Here is a 19005-nt window from a genome sequence, read left to right on the forward strand (position 1 = left end):
AAATAGGACAAAATCTAGTCTGTTGCTCAAATGCTTGTCTGAAACTAATATGCTGCTATGGTTCAGCAGTCTCGCATTGTCCTTAAACCACCATCAAATACTTTAGAACAAAAAAAGACAAACAGGGAATTCAAAGATTATTCTCGATTTTGTTAAAAACCAGCGACATCTTATGGTATATGCAGATTTTACACACTGTAGACTGAATGTGTACAAGTCTTAAGAATATCTTAATCTTTTCTGTTTAGTAGCTGGAGTGCAACAACTAACGTCATGGATGATATTTTCCTGTAAACTATTCTTGTTAAAGAAAACAATTTGCCTGGTTACCTCTGAAACACAACTGTATCCACACATCACACCAAAGTCTTTACAAAAATATGTTTTTCTTGTATGGAATTGTTATCCAACAGGCTCCTGAGTGCTCAAGATGTGAACTAGATTAGGAGAATCATTTAAATGTTCAACAAAAAGGATACTGGGAATTTCCAGGAAATAGAATTGAACACTGCCTTTTGATCCAACATATAGGCATCAAGAGTAAGCTTGAAGCTTTTTCTTAAAAAAAAAAAAAAAAAAAAGAAAGAAAAAAAAGCTACATGTTGGCATAACCAGAGAGAGAAATGACTTATGAAACTGAGCTGACATTTTTCTGGGAATTTACAGAAATCTGAAGACACCAAATTTGACCGACAAGCAGGTTATCAAAAAATTTGGGAATTGACTGGATGCAAGTGAGAACAACCTTTTGGTTTTCATCTTGCAGGCAAAGAACAAAGGATAGTCCCAAATATCAGACATTTAATACAAAAACAACTGAGATTATCTTTCCCTGGAAAAGTATAAAAAATTAATAATAAAAGATTGACTGGAAAAATATGCATCTTTTCTTTTCATCTGAATTTCAAATATACAAAGTAATAAATTAAAAATCATGTGGAAACATCAGCTGATCATATTTATATTTAAGTACAAACATGTTGCTCTTCAAGTAAAATCAATCAGCTAGTTAATTCCTGTAGAAATTAATGGAATAATAGTTTGTTACTAGTCATCTGTGGCTGCTCTGGTTGGCGTCTCTGGTTCACATGAGGCGGTTCTTGTGAACTCATGACAATGTCTATGGATATGGGAAATGAAAAGCGATCCATCATCTGTGCAATCTTGTCCTGAGGAACACTGTGCTTGTTCCGCCTGGAGGAAAAATAGTACAGTGTGGTCATGCATGGCTGGAAGGTTTTAAAATATGTTCCTTTTTGCATTAAAATATAAAAATTGATATACTTCTCCAACTCATAAGGATCAAATTTCCAGCGTGTGTCTGGTTCACAAAAGTCCACTTTGTATCCTCTCTCCAAGGCCTGTTAAATAAATTTTAAACTTTTTTAAGTAGTTACAACAGAACCTTGAAAGATTATAAATAAGATATAGATGTATAAAAAGAAGATAAAAACAATTGATATTCAACACCGACACCCACCATTCTGACGTATGGCTTCATTTCCCAAGCTTGAAGGTTTGTGTTATCAATGATAACCGGTGAGCGTCCGTCATGCAGGGCATCTTTAGCTGACAGACATTTGTACACACAGAAAAGTTAAGCCACAATCGTTCTTTTTATTGTTAACAAAACATCTCAAAACACCTTTAAAGTAAAGACAGCACAGACAAAGACTGCTGAAACAAAAAAGCTGGCTTTCTAGCGCTGCACCAATGCCACATTTTTTCAAAACGAGTACAAGAAATTACATTTGAATACTTGCTGATATGGAGTACTGATATTAGTACTATGAAATCCCATTACAGCTCACTGGTAAGGAGTGTGGACAAAAATGTCATATGGCACAAATGAGCGGTTAATCATGTGATATATCAGATGGGTCATCCCGGGCCATCTTTTAAATGTAAAGCTGGAAAACTGTCAGAATCTTTGTTCTTATGTTTTTTGGTGGATTTGGTTCACTGCCATGACAAGGCACCAAAATGAGCTTTTCTCACCAAAAGGATGTCAGATTCATCCTGAGTAACTACAAGCACTCAGAGAGCGCAGACTTCTGCAAAGTTATTGTAATTTTTTTTTTTTTTTTTTGCCAATAATTGTGGGTATTATTTTTCAGTTAGAAGCTCTAATAGCAAAATTATCCCTATTTCCCCATAGTAAAGAATCCCTTAAAAAATTCTTTTTCCAGGCAGTGATCCGGATCACCCCCAAAATTTAATTGTTCGTTATTCCATTTGTCACATTTCCCAAAAAAATGTAATCTATAACCATAACTTTTTGAGATATGTTGCTAACAGACAAACCAACATCGCCAAATACGGCATCTGCCTTAATGAAGGTAATATGTTTGTGTGTTAAAAAATGTACCTGTCGATCCCAGAGAATATTCTCTTTGCATTAAGCGTTCATTTTGACAGCCCTAGTTTTTCACATTGGTGTCGAGTTCAGTAATAATGGAGCACTTATGAATTTCGAGTGTGACTACATGCACATAGTTTTGGACAAATACCTGATACTGGAATCGGTGTTGGTGCATCCCTATTTTTTCATTAAGTATGACTGGAGCAGTAAGAGCATGACAAAGAAAATACCTCTGCTCTGGTTCCATTCATGTGCTGCTCCAAGAAGTCCTGGGTCATAGCGGTAGCCATCTTTGTAAGCAAAATAATCATCTGTGCTCAAAATTACCCCACTAGGACCAGTGGAGAGCAGCTCCCTGTGAATGTTTATACAGTTAAAGGTATAGATGAACATATGTTTAAATGGACAAAAAGCACATTTATTTCAAGATTAAGCAAAGCTGTACCTGGCCAGTGTTGTTTTCCCAGATCCTGGTAATCCTCTCATCAAAATCAGCACTGAAGCTGAGTGATATGTGTGAGTACCATCACGGGGTTTGTGGTGATGCTGTTGCTCCCATGATTCATTTTCTGAATCAAATTTTTGTGGCCTGTCATAATCTTCATCATTCCAAGACCAATCTTCTCTTCTGTCTCTAGACCACCCAACAACTGCATTATCTGAGTTTGTGTCATAGTTGCAACTATGGTCACCCCTACCAAAGTGTTGTGGAAAATTTCCATAAAAGCCCTGAGAAGGGTGACTGCATGGATTTGGGGATGGGAAGCAAAAAAATGCAGGAAAATTAGATTCATTATGATACTGGTTTGCCATTCCTGAACTGTTCATGGGAAGATTTATATGTTGAGGCAGATGCTGTGGATTTGGGAATGCAGACTGGTGTGATTGGGTAGGGAATGGTGGTCTGTGAAATCTTGGCTGTGTTGGTCTGTTCTGTGGGTGAGGATAATGCCCCTGGCTTTGGTTAGAAACAGATCTGTCACAGTTTATCTCTGGTGTGTTTCTGTTTAGGTGGTATGGTTCATTGTGATACCAGTGAGTCCAGGACTTATGTGTTTGTCTGCTATTTTTCTGGTAACCATCTGTTTCTTCAGTATTGTCTCTGGTAACCATGTTCTCTGCAGGCACAATCTGTTTTCTGGTAGATGTTTCAGAAGGTTTGAGTGGCTGAACATCGTGTTTCCCTGGGTTATTATTAGCTCCATCAAGTGTGTCGATCTTCTCAATCTCTTTGTAAAACTCACTTAAAGAATCCTTGAAATCAGGCTTTGCTTTTGGCACCTCTGGAGGAAATGCGGGACCAATGAAAGCTGTGCTGGTGAATCCCACCTCCTTTAACACTCGGTCCCTCACACATGGTTCTGGACTGCTGCGGTCATTGTTCAAATACTTTGGACTTTTATCAGAACTGTCATCTCCACGCTTTTCTGAATTTTCATCCACGCAAGACTTTTCAATGTCTTTAGAGCTCGTGACGGATAATTCAGGACGAGACATCTGTATGACAACAAAATACCACAACAAAAACAACAAAAAGTATTTCAGTTACAAGTTTCTGTTAGCTGCAATTTCGGCGAACCATCTAAATACATATTAATGTCTATATTCATACTTAAAAACGAGCTAAAATCGAAACCAAAGTCAAGAGTAATTCCTTAGCTTAGCCGTGACTTACATTTAAAACACTCATATTAACTGGTTCGAAGTAATTGCAAATAATAAATGTACTCGGGAAACTTACTGTTCGTACACATTAAGTGTGGGAAAATAAGAGGGAAAAATAAGCAAAACAGGCGCAAAAATTCATTTTATCAGTTGCCTTGTTTACGGAAATGACGTAGTTCTTCTTCGTTCCTCTATGAGTAGACAGTGGTCCCCACAGCGCCCCTAGCAGGCTGAGGGGTGACAGTAAAATACACAGATTCCTCAAAGATTTTTAACCAGAACACGCTAGAAGAGCCAATATCTAGACGTGATCCGGTACAATAAGGTTATACAAATATAGTCTTTTTTTTTTTTAATCTTTTGTAATTCTAATTTTGACTGGATCTGACTAATCTGACTGGATAAGGGCTTGTTTACTGAATGGGTAATATATTTTGATGTAAACTGATAAATTAAAGAGACAAAGCAGGGATCATCTACAGCACCTCAGAGCTTACCGCTTCCCTTAAAAGACTTTATGCTGAAATTAAGTGTGTCATTATTACCTGCAAATACAACACACCCTTAACATTATAACTGCAGAAAAGATATGACACATTCCTGAGTCTGAGTAAAACTAGCATAATTTTAACAATAACTTACTTTTCAACTTTCAAAGTAGCCTAATAGAATTTCTAAAAATATTTATCTCAAATATACCTAATTTGTTTATTCAATTTTCTACATCTCTTACATTTTAAGGTGCACAGTTGAAAAATTCACTTTTAAATATTAACTTATTGTGAATTTTACTGTCCACATAGGCCATCTGATTAGAAGAAGACTGCTTCAGCAGCCTGTTTTTCAGTCACTTCTTATCTCTCATGTAAAAGTAGTACTGTCTACTCTTTCCAAAAAAAGGAAACCTTTCAAAAATGTATATAAATACAATGAATAGTTTAAAATATTGAATGAGAGAAAATTATCTTACAAACTTTATAGACAAGTCAACTAAAGAGAACTGTGGACATGACATGATGTTAATGTGCAAAGCAGTTTAATCACTTTAATGAGTGCAGTGACATGACAAAAATGAAAACAACTATAGAATGTATTTTTCAATGATCTTTCAGTATTCTTGTTCACTTATTTATACAGTTTTATACAGTTTTTAAAGGTAGGTCTTGTTGCCAAAACCTATTTCAAATCACCACCATGCAGTGCTTGAGTATCAATCATGGCCAGTTCCTCATCATTCACCCATTCATCCTCTACTAGTGAGTCAGTGGGCTTTTTAATAGGAGTCGGTGCATTTTTTAAAGTGCTAGGTGTCCCAGACCTTCGAGGGGGATTGAATGTCTTGTTTACAGTTGGAGAAGCCAGTGAGCCCAGAAGAGAGAGGGGTGGTGGAGATGGGATACGAGAAAGATAATCCAGAGCTCTTCTCCTTTTCAAGTTTACAGGGTCTTTTTTGGTTGAAGATGTTCCTGCAGGAGGGTTCCTGTTGACAGGTGTGAAGGATCCAAGGTTTCTGATTGGTTTCTGATGTGTCACCTGAACAAAAGACATAAGCCATTAATCAGAACTAAGTGGTCATAACCAATGCAAACTGATGATACAGAAGATAAAACTCACACTTGTCTTTGAGTCTTGTCTTCTGTCTGTTGTAGAAGTTGGGGTTTGTGGTAGCAGAGCCAGAGAGATTGAGCTCAGACCATCAGATCTGACCAAATGTGAGAGCTTGTCCTCAGCTTTTAGAAAGAAGTTCTCTTGACACTGAAAACACAACACAAACTATAATGTGGTGACATTTAAACATTTAAAGTTTTACTGGATTTCAAAATAAATGACTATGATGGATGAGGTTAAGGTTTAACCCAAACCAACATTAATTCCAGGTTGAGCTCATATGACACATTACACACCTTAACGCTAATATCCAACCACATTAAAATCCACGACTGTGTGATTTTGCATCTGTGCAAATAGTAGACTATTTCAAGTACGGAATTAAAACAAAACTTACAGTTAACTCAAAGCCCTTTTAATACATACACTTGTGTCTCTTCATCTGAAGGTAACTAAATACATCAGAATAATGTATGAATGAGTATCCTGACACATTTCTGTGAAATGTCTGAACAAAGGGGTCTGACCTGGTAATACATATTATCGTTAACATAAAATAATTGTCAACTGTGTATAGTTTCAAAGACAAACAGCTTGAAAATGGTTGGTCCTATTTTGCCACATGAATAATCCACTTTTCAGATAAATAAAAGTCCCCTACAAACCTTTAAAATATAAATAACATATGAATCTCCTCCTCCATCATTACCTCTAGCACCTTTGCATTTAATCAGCACTTGAAGTTAGTAAGTAGGAAAATGTGTGAATGTTTTCTTCTACATGTTGACTGTGGCTGCAGGTTCTTTCCACACACAAAAACAGCACAGAGGTAATGGTGGGGTTAGCGATCCCACAGCATCTGGAGTTGAAAACAAGTACGCTCACTAATGAAAGTACATAAAAGCCCCTGGAAGTAAGCTGGCAACAAGATTCCTTCCCTTCATCACACCACTCGCTCAATCAGCTTTAAAATGTTGAAAAGTTATCTTTTCTGTTGCTGGTATGCTCAACACACCAGAGGATACTTCTTCAGCTACTATGTGTTGTGATGGCAAGATGAAATATAAGCAAACTGACGCTATGAGGAGTTTGGCCTCATACCTTCTTGCAGAACATTAATGAATGCCAATGTTTTAACATTCTGATCCACACTGGTTACAGCTGTTAAACACAGCTTTAAAAAATGAAAGATAAACACATGACACGGACAAAAGTGAGTAGCTAACAGTTTTTGAAATTTGTTAGCCGTTTTGACACTACCTGAACCAGGTTTTTGAGGTGGCTGAAGGATTCCTGTAGATGGACTTCTTTGGGGTTTGTAGAGAAGACAGTAAGATCTCCAGCATACACAACAGGAGTGGGATGTATGGACTGGCCTCTGAGCTGCAGGTTGCTCAGAGCCAACAGGACACAAGGTTTTACCACGTCCTCCAGGCCAGCCTGAGACAAGCTGCTGAAGCAGCGTACTTTCACAAAGTTCAGTTTCTCATCAGCCAAATAAAATGCAGGAGAAGAGCCTGTGTCCAAAAGCACAAATTATCATTCAGTAAAGAGAATACAAGAAAACTATGGAGAATAATTTGAAATTCACTAACCCTGTCCATCTATGACACTGATCACATATCCGGTGAGATCCACCTCTCCACACAGTGGCTGGAATTCTGTGTTCTGAAGATTCACAAAATTTGTGGAGACTCTTGGCTGAAAACGTGCCAACAACCATTCTCGTGAAGCCTAAGTGATAAATCAGAGATGTTTCCATGATCTAACTTTACACATAAAATTCCTTTAGCATACCATGTGAGAGAGAGAGAGGTGACAGAGTTTCCCTTCAGCACCTGTAAGTCCTGAAACTGTGTTTTCTTGGTCCCGGTGAGCTGAATGGTGTGAATGCTGCTGCGTTTCTTTCCATCTGAAGTGATGAGGTTATAAACTTTGTATCGACTGCCTTCCTTCAATAAAGACCGAAGATCTGCGGAAGGTTGCCAAAGATTCAGCTGATAAACTAAAAACACAAAGCAAAAAATAATTAACACATAATAAGAAAGTTAAAATGGTAAACACGATTAAAGAAAATAAAAAGAGAAGACCCACCACAGCTGGGTTGGGCCAGAGAGTCAGCAATGCTGATTCTCCACACAGGTGACACATCTCTTTTGGGGCAGTTCATGTCATTGTCCTCTGCTTCTACAGCACGGCGATATCGATCCTGCAGCTCAGCATGTTTTTTCTCCATCAATGAACGCCTGTAGCTATGAAAAATCTCCAATTGCTGTTCACTCAAATGAGCCTAGGACACAAAAATGAACAAGATCAGGAGCTGAAAATATTAATGAGAAAAATAAAATCAACTACCTGTAAGTTTTATATCACCTCAAGGTCAGCTGGGTCATCTCCAATTGCTTCATACAGCTCCTCCCCATCCTGCAAACTTCTAATATTCTGATGACTGACTTGTTTTCTGCGCTGGGGTTTGATATTTCCTGAAGATGACAAATTGTTTAAACTAATCTAATTTTAGTTTGTAATTAATAGGTGAAAATGACGACTTTTACCTTTCTCCTTTTCAAATTCAGCTTGAATCTTGGCAAATAACACCTCCATAGCTTTATGCTTGTGGTTGTCATACTGCCTTGCCTCTTTCTCTTCAGCTCGAGTAGAGCGGAAAACAACACTTCCATCTGGTTTCCTCTCCATCCACTGGAAAACACCAAAACAGCAAAAATGCATAATGTGAACCAGCATGACTGACAGCAACGGCACATGTCCCCACAAACAATAAACTTTAACATTAAAGCAAGATCAAACACACCTGTATGGGGTAGCTTCTCAGCATGACAATATCAACACATCCTACTGGTCCTCCATTACTATAGAAACTGGAGATGGGAAGCAGAAATGGCCGAGGATCTCTGTGAAACCCCAGCTTTGCATTCCATCTTGCACGTCTGCAACTATTAGCACAAATCTAAACACATAAACAAGAACATACTAGTTACTAGCTGCTTTATGGACAAAATCAACTTATTGGTTCCATCTTTAGACACCTTTAACATGAGAGATTCGGGTGCCTCCAGAGGGGAGCAAGCATCTTGTGATCCCACCAACTGAGCCCCGTTGATGATCAACTTGCCACCAACAGCCAGTAGACCTTTGTGAAGCATGGCAGTCAAAGGTTCGTCCAGTTGGGCTTTAATGGCATACCAACCATCCGTAAGCCAAACAACAGCCAATGTTTCCACTTTGGCATCAGCAGTTTGAGGAGTCTTGTTGTTACAGCTCTGTTTTTCTGGGGACTGACCTCTGGACACAATCTCACTAACACACAGAACAATAGTTTTAGCTGCTGTGTCATCCTTTTCCATGATCTTCCTCAGAGCTGGCCTGCGGCTGTGGTCCACCTCTACATCGTATCTAAAATAGAAAAATCAAAGTTTTAGAAGATAGTTCAAATAGTTTCCATTGCAAGTCTGGTTTTTTTTTTCCAGTTTTATGTCATTGTAAACAAAGCGTTTTTTTTGGATTGTACCTGTACTTTAGCTGTAGGAGAACCTGCTCTGGGGTGAGACAGAAGCTGCCCATTGTTTCTGGAAAGGATTTTTCCATTGAGGCCTGCTTCCACACAATCCATCTGTAGTGATTGTACACCCAGGCCTCACTGATCAGTTTAGGATCCACACCTGGAGTGTCACATAATGCTCTGTGGTAGAGAAATTCAGGGCATTGAGCTTGAAATCACCTGTCACACCTGATTACTCCAATATCATGATTAATTTAACATCAGTTTCATTTCACTAATACCTGTAGAACTCTTCTTTTCCTGCTGTCCAATCATTGCTGGGGATCAACCATCCCCCATCCGCGAGCTGAACACCACCTCCATCTGTTAAAGTTTCTTGCCTAATGAACTGCAGCAAATTGAAGCGAAAAGATTCAGCAGACTCACTGCGGACTTCGGAAACATGCCTCTGGACTCCATACTCGTAAAGCTAGAAAAAGGAAAATCAAGATGTAAAAGGTTAAGATGGCAGATTTTATTCGAGAAATAAATAAATAAGAAATATATAGCATGATAAAAATCCTTTTAACCCCTGTTATGGCCTTGCCTGTTCTGAGGTGCATCTTGTTGGGGGCTTTCCATTCACTGCCACTTTTAAGGGGATCCTCATCACCCCGGATGTTTTTGTTAGAAACAAGCTCCCCGGTAAAGGTCGAATGGTTTGGCGCTTTTTTTTTCTTATCCTCATGTCTTGCATATCGCGTGCCAGCTCAATGTTCTCAAGATTCTGATCCACGTCTGTCAACACAAAAAAAATTTTTTTTGCCCTTTTTAAAACATAAAATTTTTAGTCTTTTAAACTATCAAAAAATGTACTGTACCTTGGCTTCTAGAAAATGCATCATCTACATGAGATGCCTCTGCACCAGAACTGACTGACTGACAGTCTACAAGAACACCTTGATTATTCATCAAACTGTTGTTTGCAGCGTCATGTGTAGTGCCTTGGAGCTTTTTAGAAGGTGGCACATGAGTGTTGCTGTGAGACTGTGATATTTGCTGGCATTTATCCTCCTCGTCTTGTTGCTGAGAGATGCTTTCTTCTAGAACAGTTCTTTGCTTTTTGAATGGTGGAATAAACACAGGTGTGCTTGCATTTTCTTTGAGCGCTGGAATCTTTTGAGTCACTGGCTTTGTATTTTTGATGAGGGGAGGAACAAATGCTGGCATCTTGAAATGTGATGATCTGCTGCCTCCTGTGGCAGAGCCATCGGTTGGTGTTGTCTTTTGGAATTTTATGTCTATGTATCTTTTTTCATCTCTACAGAAAAGAAAAAAAATAGAACTGAAAAAAAATCTATTAGCTCTTTGAAAACAAGACGGCTTACTCTTTGGCAACTTACCTGTGTGGCTTTGTGATGTTTGGCTGAAGAGAGGTATTGTATTTGAAAACTCCCCTGTCCTTCATCAAACCTAAAAAGAGAATATAAATTGTTCAGTGCATATGACAAAATATGAACTTCTAAATAATTTGTCACAGTGCAAGTCATTTACCATTTGGACAACTTTTTACAGGATGGAGTACGGAAGCTTTTGCGCCATCAACAGTCCTGTCAAATTCTTCCAGTAATCGTCTTTTCAGTGGCGGCTGACCTACAAATAAACAGAGAGAAAACATCTATATTTAATATACACAGTAAAAAGTTAGAAATTATCTGGCACTTAAATGAAATTGCCTTGACTGGAAATGAAACTTTAAAGCAGTGATTCTAACACTGGGAACATCTGTGACCTCCTATTAAAAAACATTTTTATGTAATTTTTCCTCGTGTTTATCAAAAACTTACTAATCAGATCTGCATCTCCCATTATTCTTTTCCTCGTCCTGTTTTCCTCCTCTGGAGATCTGTTGCTGACTTTTGGGTCATCTTGCAGTGACCTGTTTTCTGAAGTCACTGACAGACTTTGGCCGGCAAGACTTTCATCTTCTAGCAAGGCCTTTGTGCAATCCAAGGCCTCCTGAGCAAGAAACTTCTGCTGGGTCTCTGTGCAGCCAGTGAGGTTCACTGACTGCAAGTTTAGATCTGAACACTCAACTTCAGATCTCTCAGTTATGTCACAATCCACGACATGTGACTTTACTGGTCCAGAGCTAATGTGTAGGTGGGTTGTAGCTAATGGGACAATTTTGTCTTCTTGATGCGTAAACACATCTGTAAGTGTCTTGTCTTTAATAAAGCTAGATCCTTGCACACCAAAGCTGTCAACTGTTTTGTTTAATTGGTTAATCTCATGCAAAGAAAATGGTGTAACTTCAGATGAGGTCTCTCTCTTCGCAGGGATTTCCTCATTCCTGACTCCAGGAACACCTGAGTTTGAAGTTCTTTTCACATCTTTGACTTTTGACAGATCTAACTTCTGGAGGTCACGTGGACTTGTTGAATTTGAGTCTGAATAATGACACTCCCCACCAGCAAATTCCCTCAAAAGATTGCCTGTCTTGAAAAGACTCTCCTCTGACACATGGACTCCTCTCCCTGCAGTTGTGAATCCACTGTGTATTTTCTCAGTAATATTTTGAGCATCTTCATGTTTCTTATCACTTCTTCTTGTGTCTGAAACAGCAGGCTTATCTGTATGCAAGCTGATGTCACTAAAGAGAGCTTTAGCCTTCTGTAAGGCCTCAGATGAAAATGCAACAGGTTTACCACTGGCTGCAGAAAATCCGCTTCTCTCGAGAAATGGACCTGTAACTGTATTTCTGACTTGTGGCAATAAAACACCCATTTCATTCTCACCCCCTTCATATCCACTTAACATGGTCTTTGCTCTCATCAGGGCTTGAGATGAAACGGCAACAGCTTTGCCACCGGCAGTCTGAAATCCACCATTCTGTTGTAGAAAAGTGTCCTCTTTCTGTTTTACTTGTCTGATCATGTCCATGGTGCTTCCATTTCCAGGCTCTTCAAAAGGACCTGCCTCTTGTGCTGCTTTTGCTGAAGCAGAAATATCAAAGTTCTGGAAAAAATGTTTTGCTTTTAAAAGACTTTTCTGTGACACATGGACTTTTGCTCCCCCTGCAGTTGTGAAACCAAGGTGTCTTTTCTCTGCAACGTCTCCACTCTTGTCACTTGTCTTTGTGTGTGAAACATCGGGGATCTCTGCACTGAAACTGATGTCACTGAGGAGAGATTCTGCCTTCTGAAGGGTCTCAGGCTTTCCACTGGCAGAATGAAATCCACCACCACTAAATGGCAGAGCAGTGACCTTCGGATGTAATGGTGCTGCACCCACTTTATCCTCAACTCGTGCACATTCATTTAACCAAGCCTTTGCTTTCTTTAGAGCTTTAGGTGACAGAGCAACAACTTTCCCACTGGCTGTCTGAAATCTACTTTTCTCTGATGACAATGTGCTTTCTTTCAGTTTCTCTGGTTTGTTTGTGTCCTCTGTGCATTTATTTCCATGCTGTTCAGAAATGGCGACGGTCATCCTTTGATTAGGATTAAGCTGTGCGAGAGGCTTCTCTTCACTGTCACCCTTGCTCAAAGGTACTTTAGCTTTCTTATCCCTTGCCAGCATTGCATTGCCACCATCCTTATCATATCCTTTAAAGAAAGATCCCGCCTCTTGTATTTCTTTGCTTAAAACCAAATCATCAAATTCTTTTAAAAGATGTTTTGCTTTTAAAAGATTCTTCTGTGAGACACGGACTGCTGCTCCACCTGCAGTTTTGAAACCACAATCCATGATCTTAATGTTATCTTGAGCATCTTCATGTTTCTTGACACTTCTCGTTGTGTCTGAAACAGCTGGAATATCTGTACTCAAACCCGTGTCACTGAAGAGAGCTTTAGCCTTCTGTAAAGCCTCAGATGAAAATGCCACAGCTTTACCACTGGCTGTAGAAAACCCACTATTCATGACAGGTGGACCAGTCACCTTAACCTTGTAAAGTGGTGGTAAAGCGCTGGATTTATCCTCAAGTTCTTCACATTCCTGGAACAGGGTTTTTGCTTTCTTTAGAGCTGCCTCTGAAATGGTGACTTCTTTTGCACTGGCTGTCTGAAATCCGCTGTTCTTTGGTGGTAAAACCTGAGCGGTTAGCTGCTCTGTTCTTGAAGTTTTTTCTATTTGATCAGGTTCTCTTTTAGTGTCCACAGGTGTATGAATTTCACCCAACAGACATTCAGCCATTTTCATTGAAACAGCTGAAACAGAAACTTTCTTCCCACTGGCCGTACAAAATCCATCACCACTGCTCCACTCAACAACAGATGAATCAATATTCTTTGAAGTTGTCTGTCGCAGGGAAGAACATGTATTTCTATGGAGAGAAGCTGCATTTTTCAAAGCCAGGGAACAATTACTGCCTATTTCAACTTTATCCACATGTGGCTCGTCTGTGTGATGTGCAGCCAGTTCAGCATTTGCATTTTCCAGCCTTTTAAACCTTTTGACTTGCTCCTCAGAAATGTTGCTCTCTAGGTTGTTGAATTTTGAAATGCTTTTCTTAGATTCAACACTTTCAGCAACATGTTTTATGCTCTTCTTATTAGAGGTGCCATCATTACAGTCCATTACATCACAGTCTTTGAAAAGAGCATCAGCCTGTTGCATGTATTTTGCTGAAATAGAGATCTGCTTGCCACTAGCCATGTGGAAGCCACTTTGACAAATGGTTGTGTCAATTTTGCTATTTCGCAAACTTTTGATGTCATCTCCAAAACCTGTGACTTGTTTGTTGGAACAGACGGACTCCTCTACATTCTGAATTTTTCTTCCAACATGATGGTCATCTTTGAGGGTGAATTTTAGATCTTTCTTGCACATGTTAGAATCCATGTTGAACTTTTCTTCCATTTCATTGTTTTGATTATTTGGTGATTTCTCTGTTGGACTTTTCTCCAAATCTGCAAACAAAGTTCTAGCTTTGTTCAGACACTTTTTAGAAACTCTTAAAACATTTTCTCCTGCAGTCTTAAATGCAACATCGAGCATCAAAGTTGCGCTCTTCTCCAGCTTGGCAGCTTCGCTGTGCTCAGCTCTGTAAAGATGATTTGGACATCTCTCGCATTCGGCAATGTGTTTTGAGTTAGGCATCACATTTACCTTTAAATGATCTTCAGCATCAGAATTAAAGCTGTCATCAAAATCAATGCCTGCAAGAAAGTCAGGGTCAATTTCTTTGTCCATCTTTTTTGGAGAGTTGGTTCCGTATTGACAGTGTTCTTTGACTTTTGCAGTTTTGAACTGTGTAAATTCAAACTGGCTGTCGGCTTCTTCTAAGAGAGAGCACAGTTCAGTGACATCAGCTCTTTGTGAAGCTGTTAATTGAGAACTAGATGTTTCAGCAGTTGTACTTTTAACAGATCCATTACTCATGCAGGTTTTATATTTAGTGGCACGGTCACATTTGGTGGACTGATCAATAAAAGTCTTTGCACCTTCAGTCTCTTCAAAAAGACGCTTGGCTCTCTCCAGGTTGGCTGAGGAAATCTGTATGCCTTTGTTTGAAGCAGTTTTGAATCCTGATGCATAGCCAGAGGGAAGAGAAGCAGCTGTTTTCTCTGGCAAATGTGGATGAATCTGACCATTTATTGGTGCACGGTACATGTTATCAGCAGCTCCCTTTGTACTGATGGGTTGCTGTGTTGATGTGCTCTCTGTGTGTGACTCACTCTTTTCTCCAAGGACCTGTGTCTGCTTTCTCTGCCCACTCATCAATGTAGGTTCTGCTCCAGCATCCAAATGTACCTTTTCATTTTCTTTCTTTGTAAATAAGGAAGGAGCGGTGATGTGGCTATCAGCTTTAAAACCAGACCACTCTCGACTCTGGCCAGTGTTTTCAGAGCAAGGCAAACCATATGATGATGTGGTCATATGGGTAGTGTTTAAAACAGCAGAATGAAATCCACTGTCATTTATGGCATGTTCACAGGTATTTTGATTACTGGTAGAAGTTTTTCCATGACTGGTACCATCATAGCTACGATGAAGGTCTGCTTGCCTTGCCTTCTGCTTAGCTTGTTTCATAGCTGAGAGACAGGCTGATGGAGAGAAGTCATGTTGAATATCCTCTGCTACTTTAACCTGGTCATCAGAGTCTGACACTTGACTGAAGTCTTGTGCAAAATCTCTACAAAGCTGTGACATATCAAGACCCTGCACTTTAACTTCTGCAGACTGAAGGAGATTTTCTCCGTGAAGTTTTAGTTGCTTTTTCACTGCACTCTTCCCAGTATTGCAGCAGTCTGCTTCATTTGGGGCTTTCTTCAACTGCTTAATAGTCACATCTTGTCCTATGAATAAGCATAGTTTTAAAACATAAATCAATAACTTCAGTCATTGTTTGAAATGACCTTTTCCCCATTTCATGAAAATATGAACATATTTATACACGTAAAAGGTATGAGACATGTCTTACCAGATTCTGGCATTTTAAGTAAGTCCATCTTCTGAGAATGAGGCTCTTCTCCTTGAACTTGTGGTTTTAAAGTTCCAACAGTGTAAACAAATTTTCTCTTTTTCCTAATAAATACAGATTCTGTGATTTTTACTAAAGGTCTGGCAGGCTGGTTAGAATCAGTGTTGCCTTGCAGTTTTTCTGTTAAGATGTTATTTTCCACAGTACAAGCTGGAATTTCAGATAAATTCAATGGAGACCACTGGCTGACTGCAGTATCTCCAGTTTTAACCGGTGGGGATGAGGAAAATGTGCCTGGTTCCACATCAGATGTTACCTCTTCACTGTGTGTTGTTGAGACATCTTTAGAGCTGCAGTCGTTCTCTTCTGTCTGAATGCTTTGCCTCCGTTTGATTCTGTCAGGCTTCACTTTTCTCAGAGCTGAGTTACTGTTGGCAAAAAGCATGGATGGAACATTTTCAGCTCCATCAAGAACACCTGCTTCTGTGCTCTGAAGTTCTTCATCTTCATTAGCATCTGGTACTTTCTGCTGCCAAATGCCCTCACTCTGGTTTAAAGTAGTTTGAGGGCTTTCATGGACTCCACAATTACCAGCTCCTATAAATTAGAGAGCCGTCAGAATTATTCAGATTTATTTAGTCTATAATGTAACTACACTATTTACATTTCAGTTGTAAAGAAAAGACACAGTACCTTGGGAAACAGCAGGCTTGTTCTTGTTTTTGGTTTCCATAACTGTGGATTCTTTAGAAAGTGAAGGGAAAAGCTTCCGCACAAACTAAGAAATTAAGAGAGAAAAAGAATGTTTCAGAGAATTTAATATAAAACACCAGATTATTTTTATTTTCATGGTACGCTCCCATGGGGGGGTTATATTTAAAAACATCCATTCTTTTCTTTATTTTTCTTCTATTCAGATTCTATTCAGTAAGGTGGAATACTTACAACGACATTTCTGTCTGCAGTAACACTCGCTGGACAGGGACTCTCATCATCAGCCTTAGCTGTAACATTGAAGGACAAACTGTTCAGCAAGACATTTTTTTTTCCAAAGCTTCAGTATCAAACTGCAATTTACTCACATAAAATCAGAGTGGATGGCAATGCTGGTGGTGTATTCAAGGAACTGGTCCATGAAATGTCAGGATTAATCTGTGCACCAAGACTTTCAGAAATATGTTGAGCATAGCTGACCTGCATCATTGACTAAATCAGAAGAAAAAAAGAGGGAAACTTTGTCATTATCCATTACTCTATATTCAGTTAATGGTATAGCTGAGAGAAATATAAAAAAGATAATAAAGATAATAAATTCCATATACTTACTGGAGATTTCTTTGGGGTATTGAGTAATTCTGTACAAAACATAAAAGCAAATAAATTAAACAGATATTATTAAATTTAATCTGATATGTGAAGAAAAAAACAAAACAAAACAGATGAAATATATGTAAGTTTTCAATTTACCAAAGCTATTATCATTCTGAGACTGAAAGCCTCCACATTTCACACCTGGGTCCCTGAAAAAACCAAAAGAGACAATAAAAACTGTTAAGAGACAACATAACACTCATGTGAAAATAGACCCTTTTATAGCTGCAAATTACAGTATATGATAAAATTTCTGTTATGAAGTAAAACACTTTTCCAAAGAAATGTTATTTAGCATCAATGACTAAACCTAAAAATTAGCATTTGCTCCCTTTCAGCTCTAATTATAAATTAATAACTATAAATTAACTATAATGATGAATACTAGTCTCCACTGATGATGTTAATTTAAACAGTCATAAATAATTTCTTTTTGTATATATATATATATATATATATATATATATATATATATATATATATATATATATATAAGTAATTATTGTTAAATGTTTTACTTACCCCACTTTTGAATCCTGAAACAAACAGGGACTTTGAGTTACCATCCATGGCAATGTACCTTTTTCTAGAAATTGCAGAAGAAAAGTGTAAATTTTTTGTAAATATTTTCATTAGTGTACACTGGTTTAAGTGTTTGTTTTTACAATATCTTTATTTCTTAAGTAACCATTAAGGCATAAACATGTCACCAGACGAATAATTACCTTGTGGAGCTGTGAACGACTGTTCATCCTCAGTGTCAGGAGACACAATTTGACTGCGTCTGAAAACTTTGGGCGTTGAAAACAGCTGAGTGTCTGCTGCAGCTTTGTCTAAAGGTATTTTAAAATTTCCCTCTTGATTAGCACATAGGTCATCTCGATCAGTAACAGTTTCTTCAATAATCGGCGCTTGTGCTGTTAATATCTCAAACCAGTTAGGGTCCACTGGTCCCAGCTCTACAATTATAGATCATAAAAGTTATTAAGTATTATTAACGTTTAATAAACCTAACATGAGCTTAATATATGACTACAGCTAATACAAAAAAAGATAAATGCATAATTTAGTAGTTGTGCAAGTAGATTTTAATTGTATGAAGACAATAACATGAGTATCTGGACAATTGATTGCAGGTCATAACGCTCACTGAAGCAACTAGGTTGTATTACATTTTTGTGAGCTGACAACCTTTTTAACTTTTCAAGCTCGCATTTCTTACCTTTCCAGACTTCGCCTTTGAATATGTCGTACATGTCTTCTGAGCATAAATCCATTCAACGCGACTTGAATGAAGACTTTAGTTTGTCATGTGACATACTTGAGAAGAAAAGACACAAACATTAGTTAGCTAGCTAGTTTAGAATTCAATAATGCAACGCATTACGAATGGTGAACCAAAACAGCAGCAGCCGCTTAACACAAATACCACACAGCTAACGTTACAGTAAAGTGTAGGATAAACGGTTTTGCCTGGCATTTGTCTTGTAGCCGTAGATCTTGCTATTGTTGGTTGTCAAACGTAGAAGACGAAGGTAACTTAAAGTCTGCTAATCATTACCAAAAGGCAACCACTTCGTAAAAGTAGATTTGGTTTATCAGACTTATACTTACTATGACGAGGTATGTGAATATTGGCTTATGTGATGCGATAAAACTCTAAACAACAAGTTGACAGCAAACCAGAACAGATAAAACAACAGAAAACGGGTTCAAACTAGCAGACTGATTGCTAGCTTCTATGTACACGCAGCAAAACACAAATCTCGCGCGCCGCATTCCCGGATGTCACCTCAGCTTCAAAATAACAGACAGATCGCAAAAGCTACGATAGATTATCTGTCACAAAATCTGAGTTATCCTGAAACCAATTGTTCTCTAACAAGGCACTACTTACATTTTATAGATCATTGATTGTTTCGAGATCATTTACTTATCATAGCTGCTTTTTCAAAATGGGCTTTTATTAGTTTTGTAATCCAGCAGCTACCATGAAACTGCCAATCACAGCAGCTCTGCTTAAACAACCTATCACAACAGTGCTCGCTAAACAGCCAATCACAATAGCTCACC

General features: G+C 38.5%; 2 protein-coding genes across 4 annotated transcripts; both read right to left on the bottom strand.

Annotated features, from left to right (window-relative positions):
- Window positions 1–576: 576 nt before the first annotated feature.
- n4bp2l2 (NEDD4 binding protein 2-like 2) lies at window positions 577–4200 on the bottom strand. The gene is made up of 6 exons (XM_041993865.1): window positions 4104–4200; window positions 2808–3859; window positions 2593–2717; window positions 1481–1569; window positions 1285–1361; window positions 577–1194 (listed from the first exon to the last, which is right to left on the bottom strand). Exons 2-6 carry the CDS (start codon window positions 3857–3859, stop codon window positions 1026–1028), a joined length of 1512 nt encoding a protein of 503 aa, XP_041849799.1. The 5' UTR covers window positions 4104–4200; the 3' UTR covers window positions 577–1025.
- Window positions 4201–5027: 827 nt separating this feature from the next.
- Window positions 5028–18695, bottom strand: brca2 (BRCA2 DNA repair associated). 3 transcript variants are annotated; one of them, XM_041993837.1, is made up of 28 exons: window positions 18547–18695; window positions 18155–18252; window positions 17658–17891; window positions 17455–17518; window positions 17029–17081; window positions 16888–16916; window positions 16644–16755; window positions 16507–16565; window positions 16255–16339; window positions 15562–16158; window positions 13005–15436; window positions 10982–12344; window positions 10689–10787; window positions 10538–10607; window positions 10016–10455; window positions 9742–9932; window positions 9437–9624; window positions 9165–9335; window positions 8683–9049; window positions 8448–8603; window positions 8191–8335; window positions 8009–8118; window positions 7730–7925; window positions 7474–7640; window positions 7231–7369; window positions 6896–7152; window positions 5642–5782; window positions 5028–5560 (listed from the first exon to the last, which is right to left on the bottom strand). In XM_041993837.1, exons 2-28 carry the CDS (start codon window positions 18207–18209, stop codon window positions 5204–5206), a joined length of 8277 nt encoding a protein of 2758 aa, XP_041849771.1. In that variant the 5' UTR covers window positions 18210–18252; window positions 18547–18695; the 3' UTR covers window positions 5028–5203. The 3 variants fall into 3 exon arrangements, 2 of the variants coding, with proteins under 2 accessions (XP_041849771.1, XP_041849770.1); XM_041993836.1 differs by having other exon boundaries at window positions 10982–15436; XR_006011420.1 differs by lacking the exons at window positions 5028–5560; window positions 5642–5782; window positions 6896–7152; ... (2 more) ...; window positions 7730–7925; window positions 8009–8118 and having other exon boundaries at window positions 8199–8335; window positions 8448–8589; window positions 10982–15436.
- Between the last annotated feature and the right edge of the window lie 310 nt (window positions 18696–19005).

The sequence above is a fragment of the Melanotaenia boesemani genome, chromosome 9 (assembly GCF_017639745.1).
Source record: "Melanotaenia boesemani isolate fMelBoe1 chromosome 9, fMelBoe1.pri, whole genome shotgun sequence".
Classification (NCBI taxonomy): Eukaryota; Metazoa; Chordata; class Actinopteri; order Atheriniformes; family Melanotaeniidae; genus Melanotaenia; species Melanotaenia boesemani.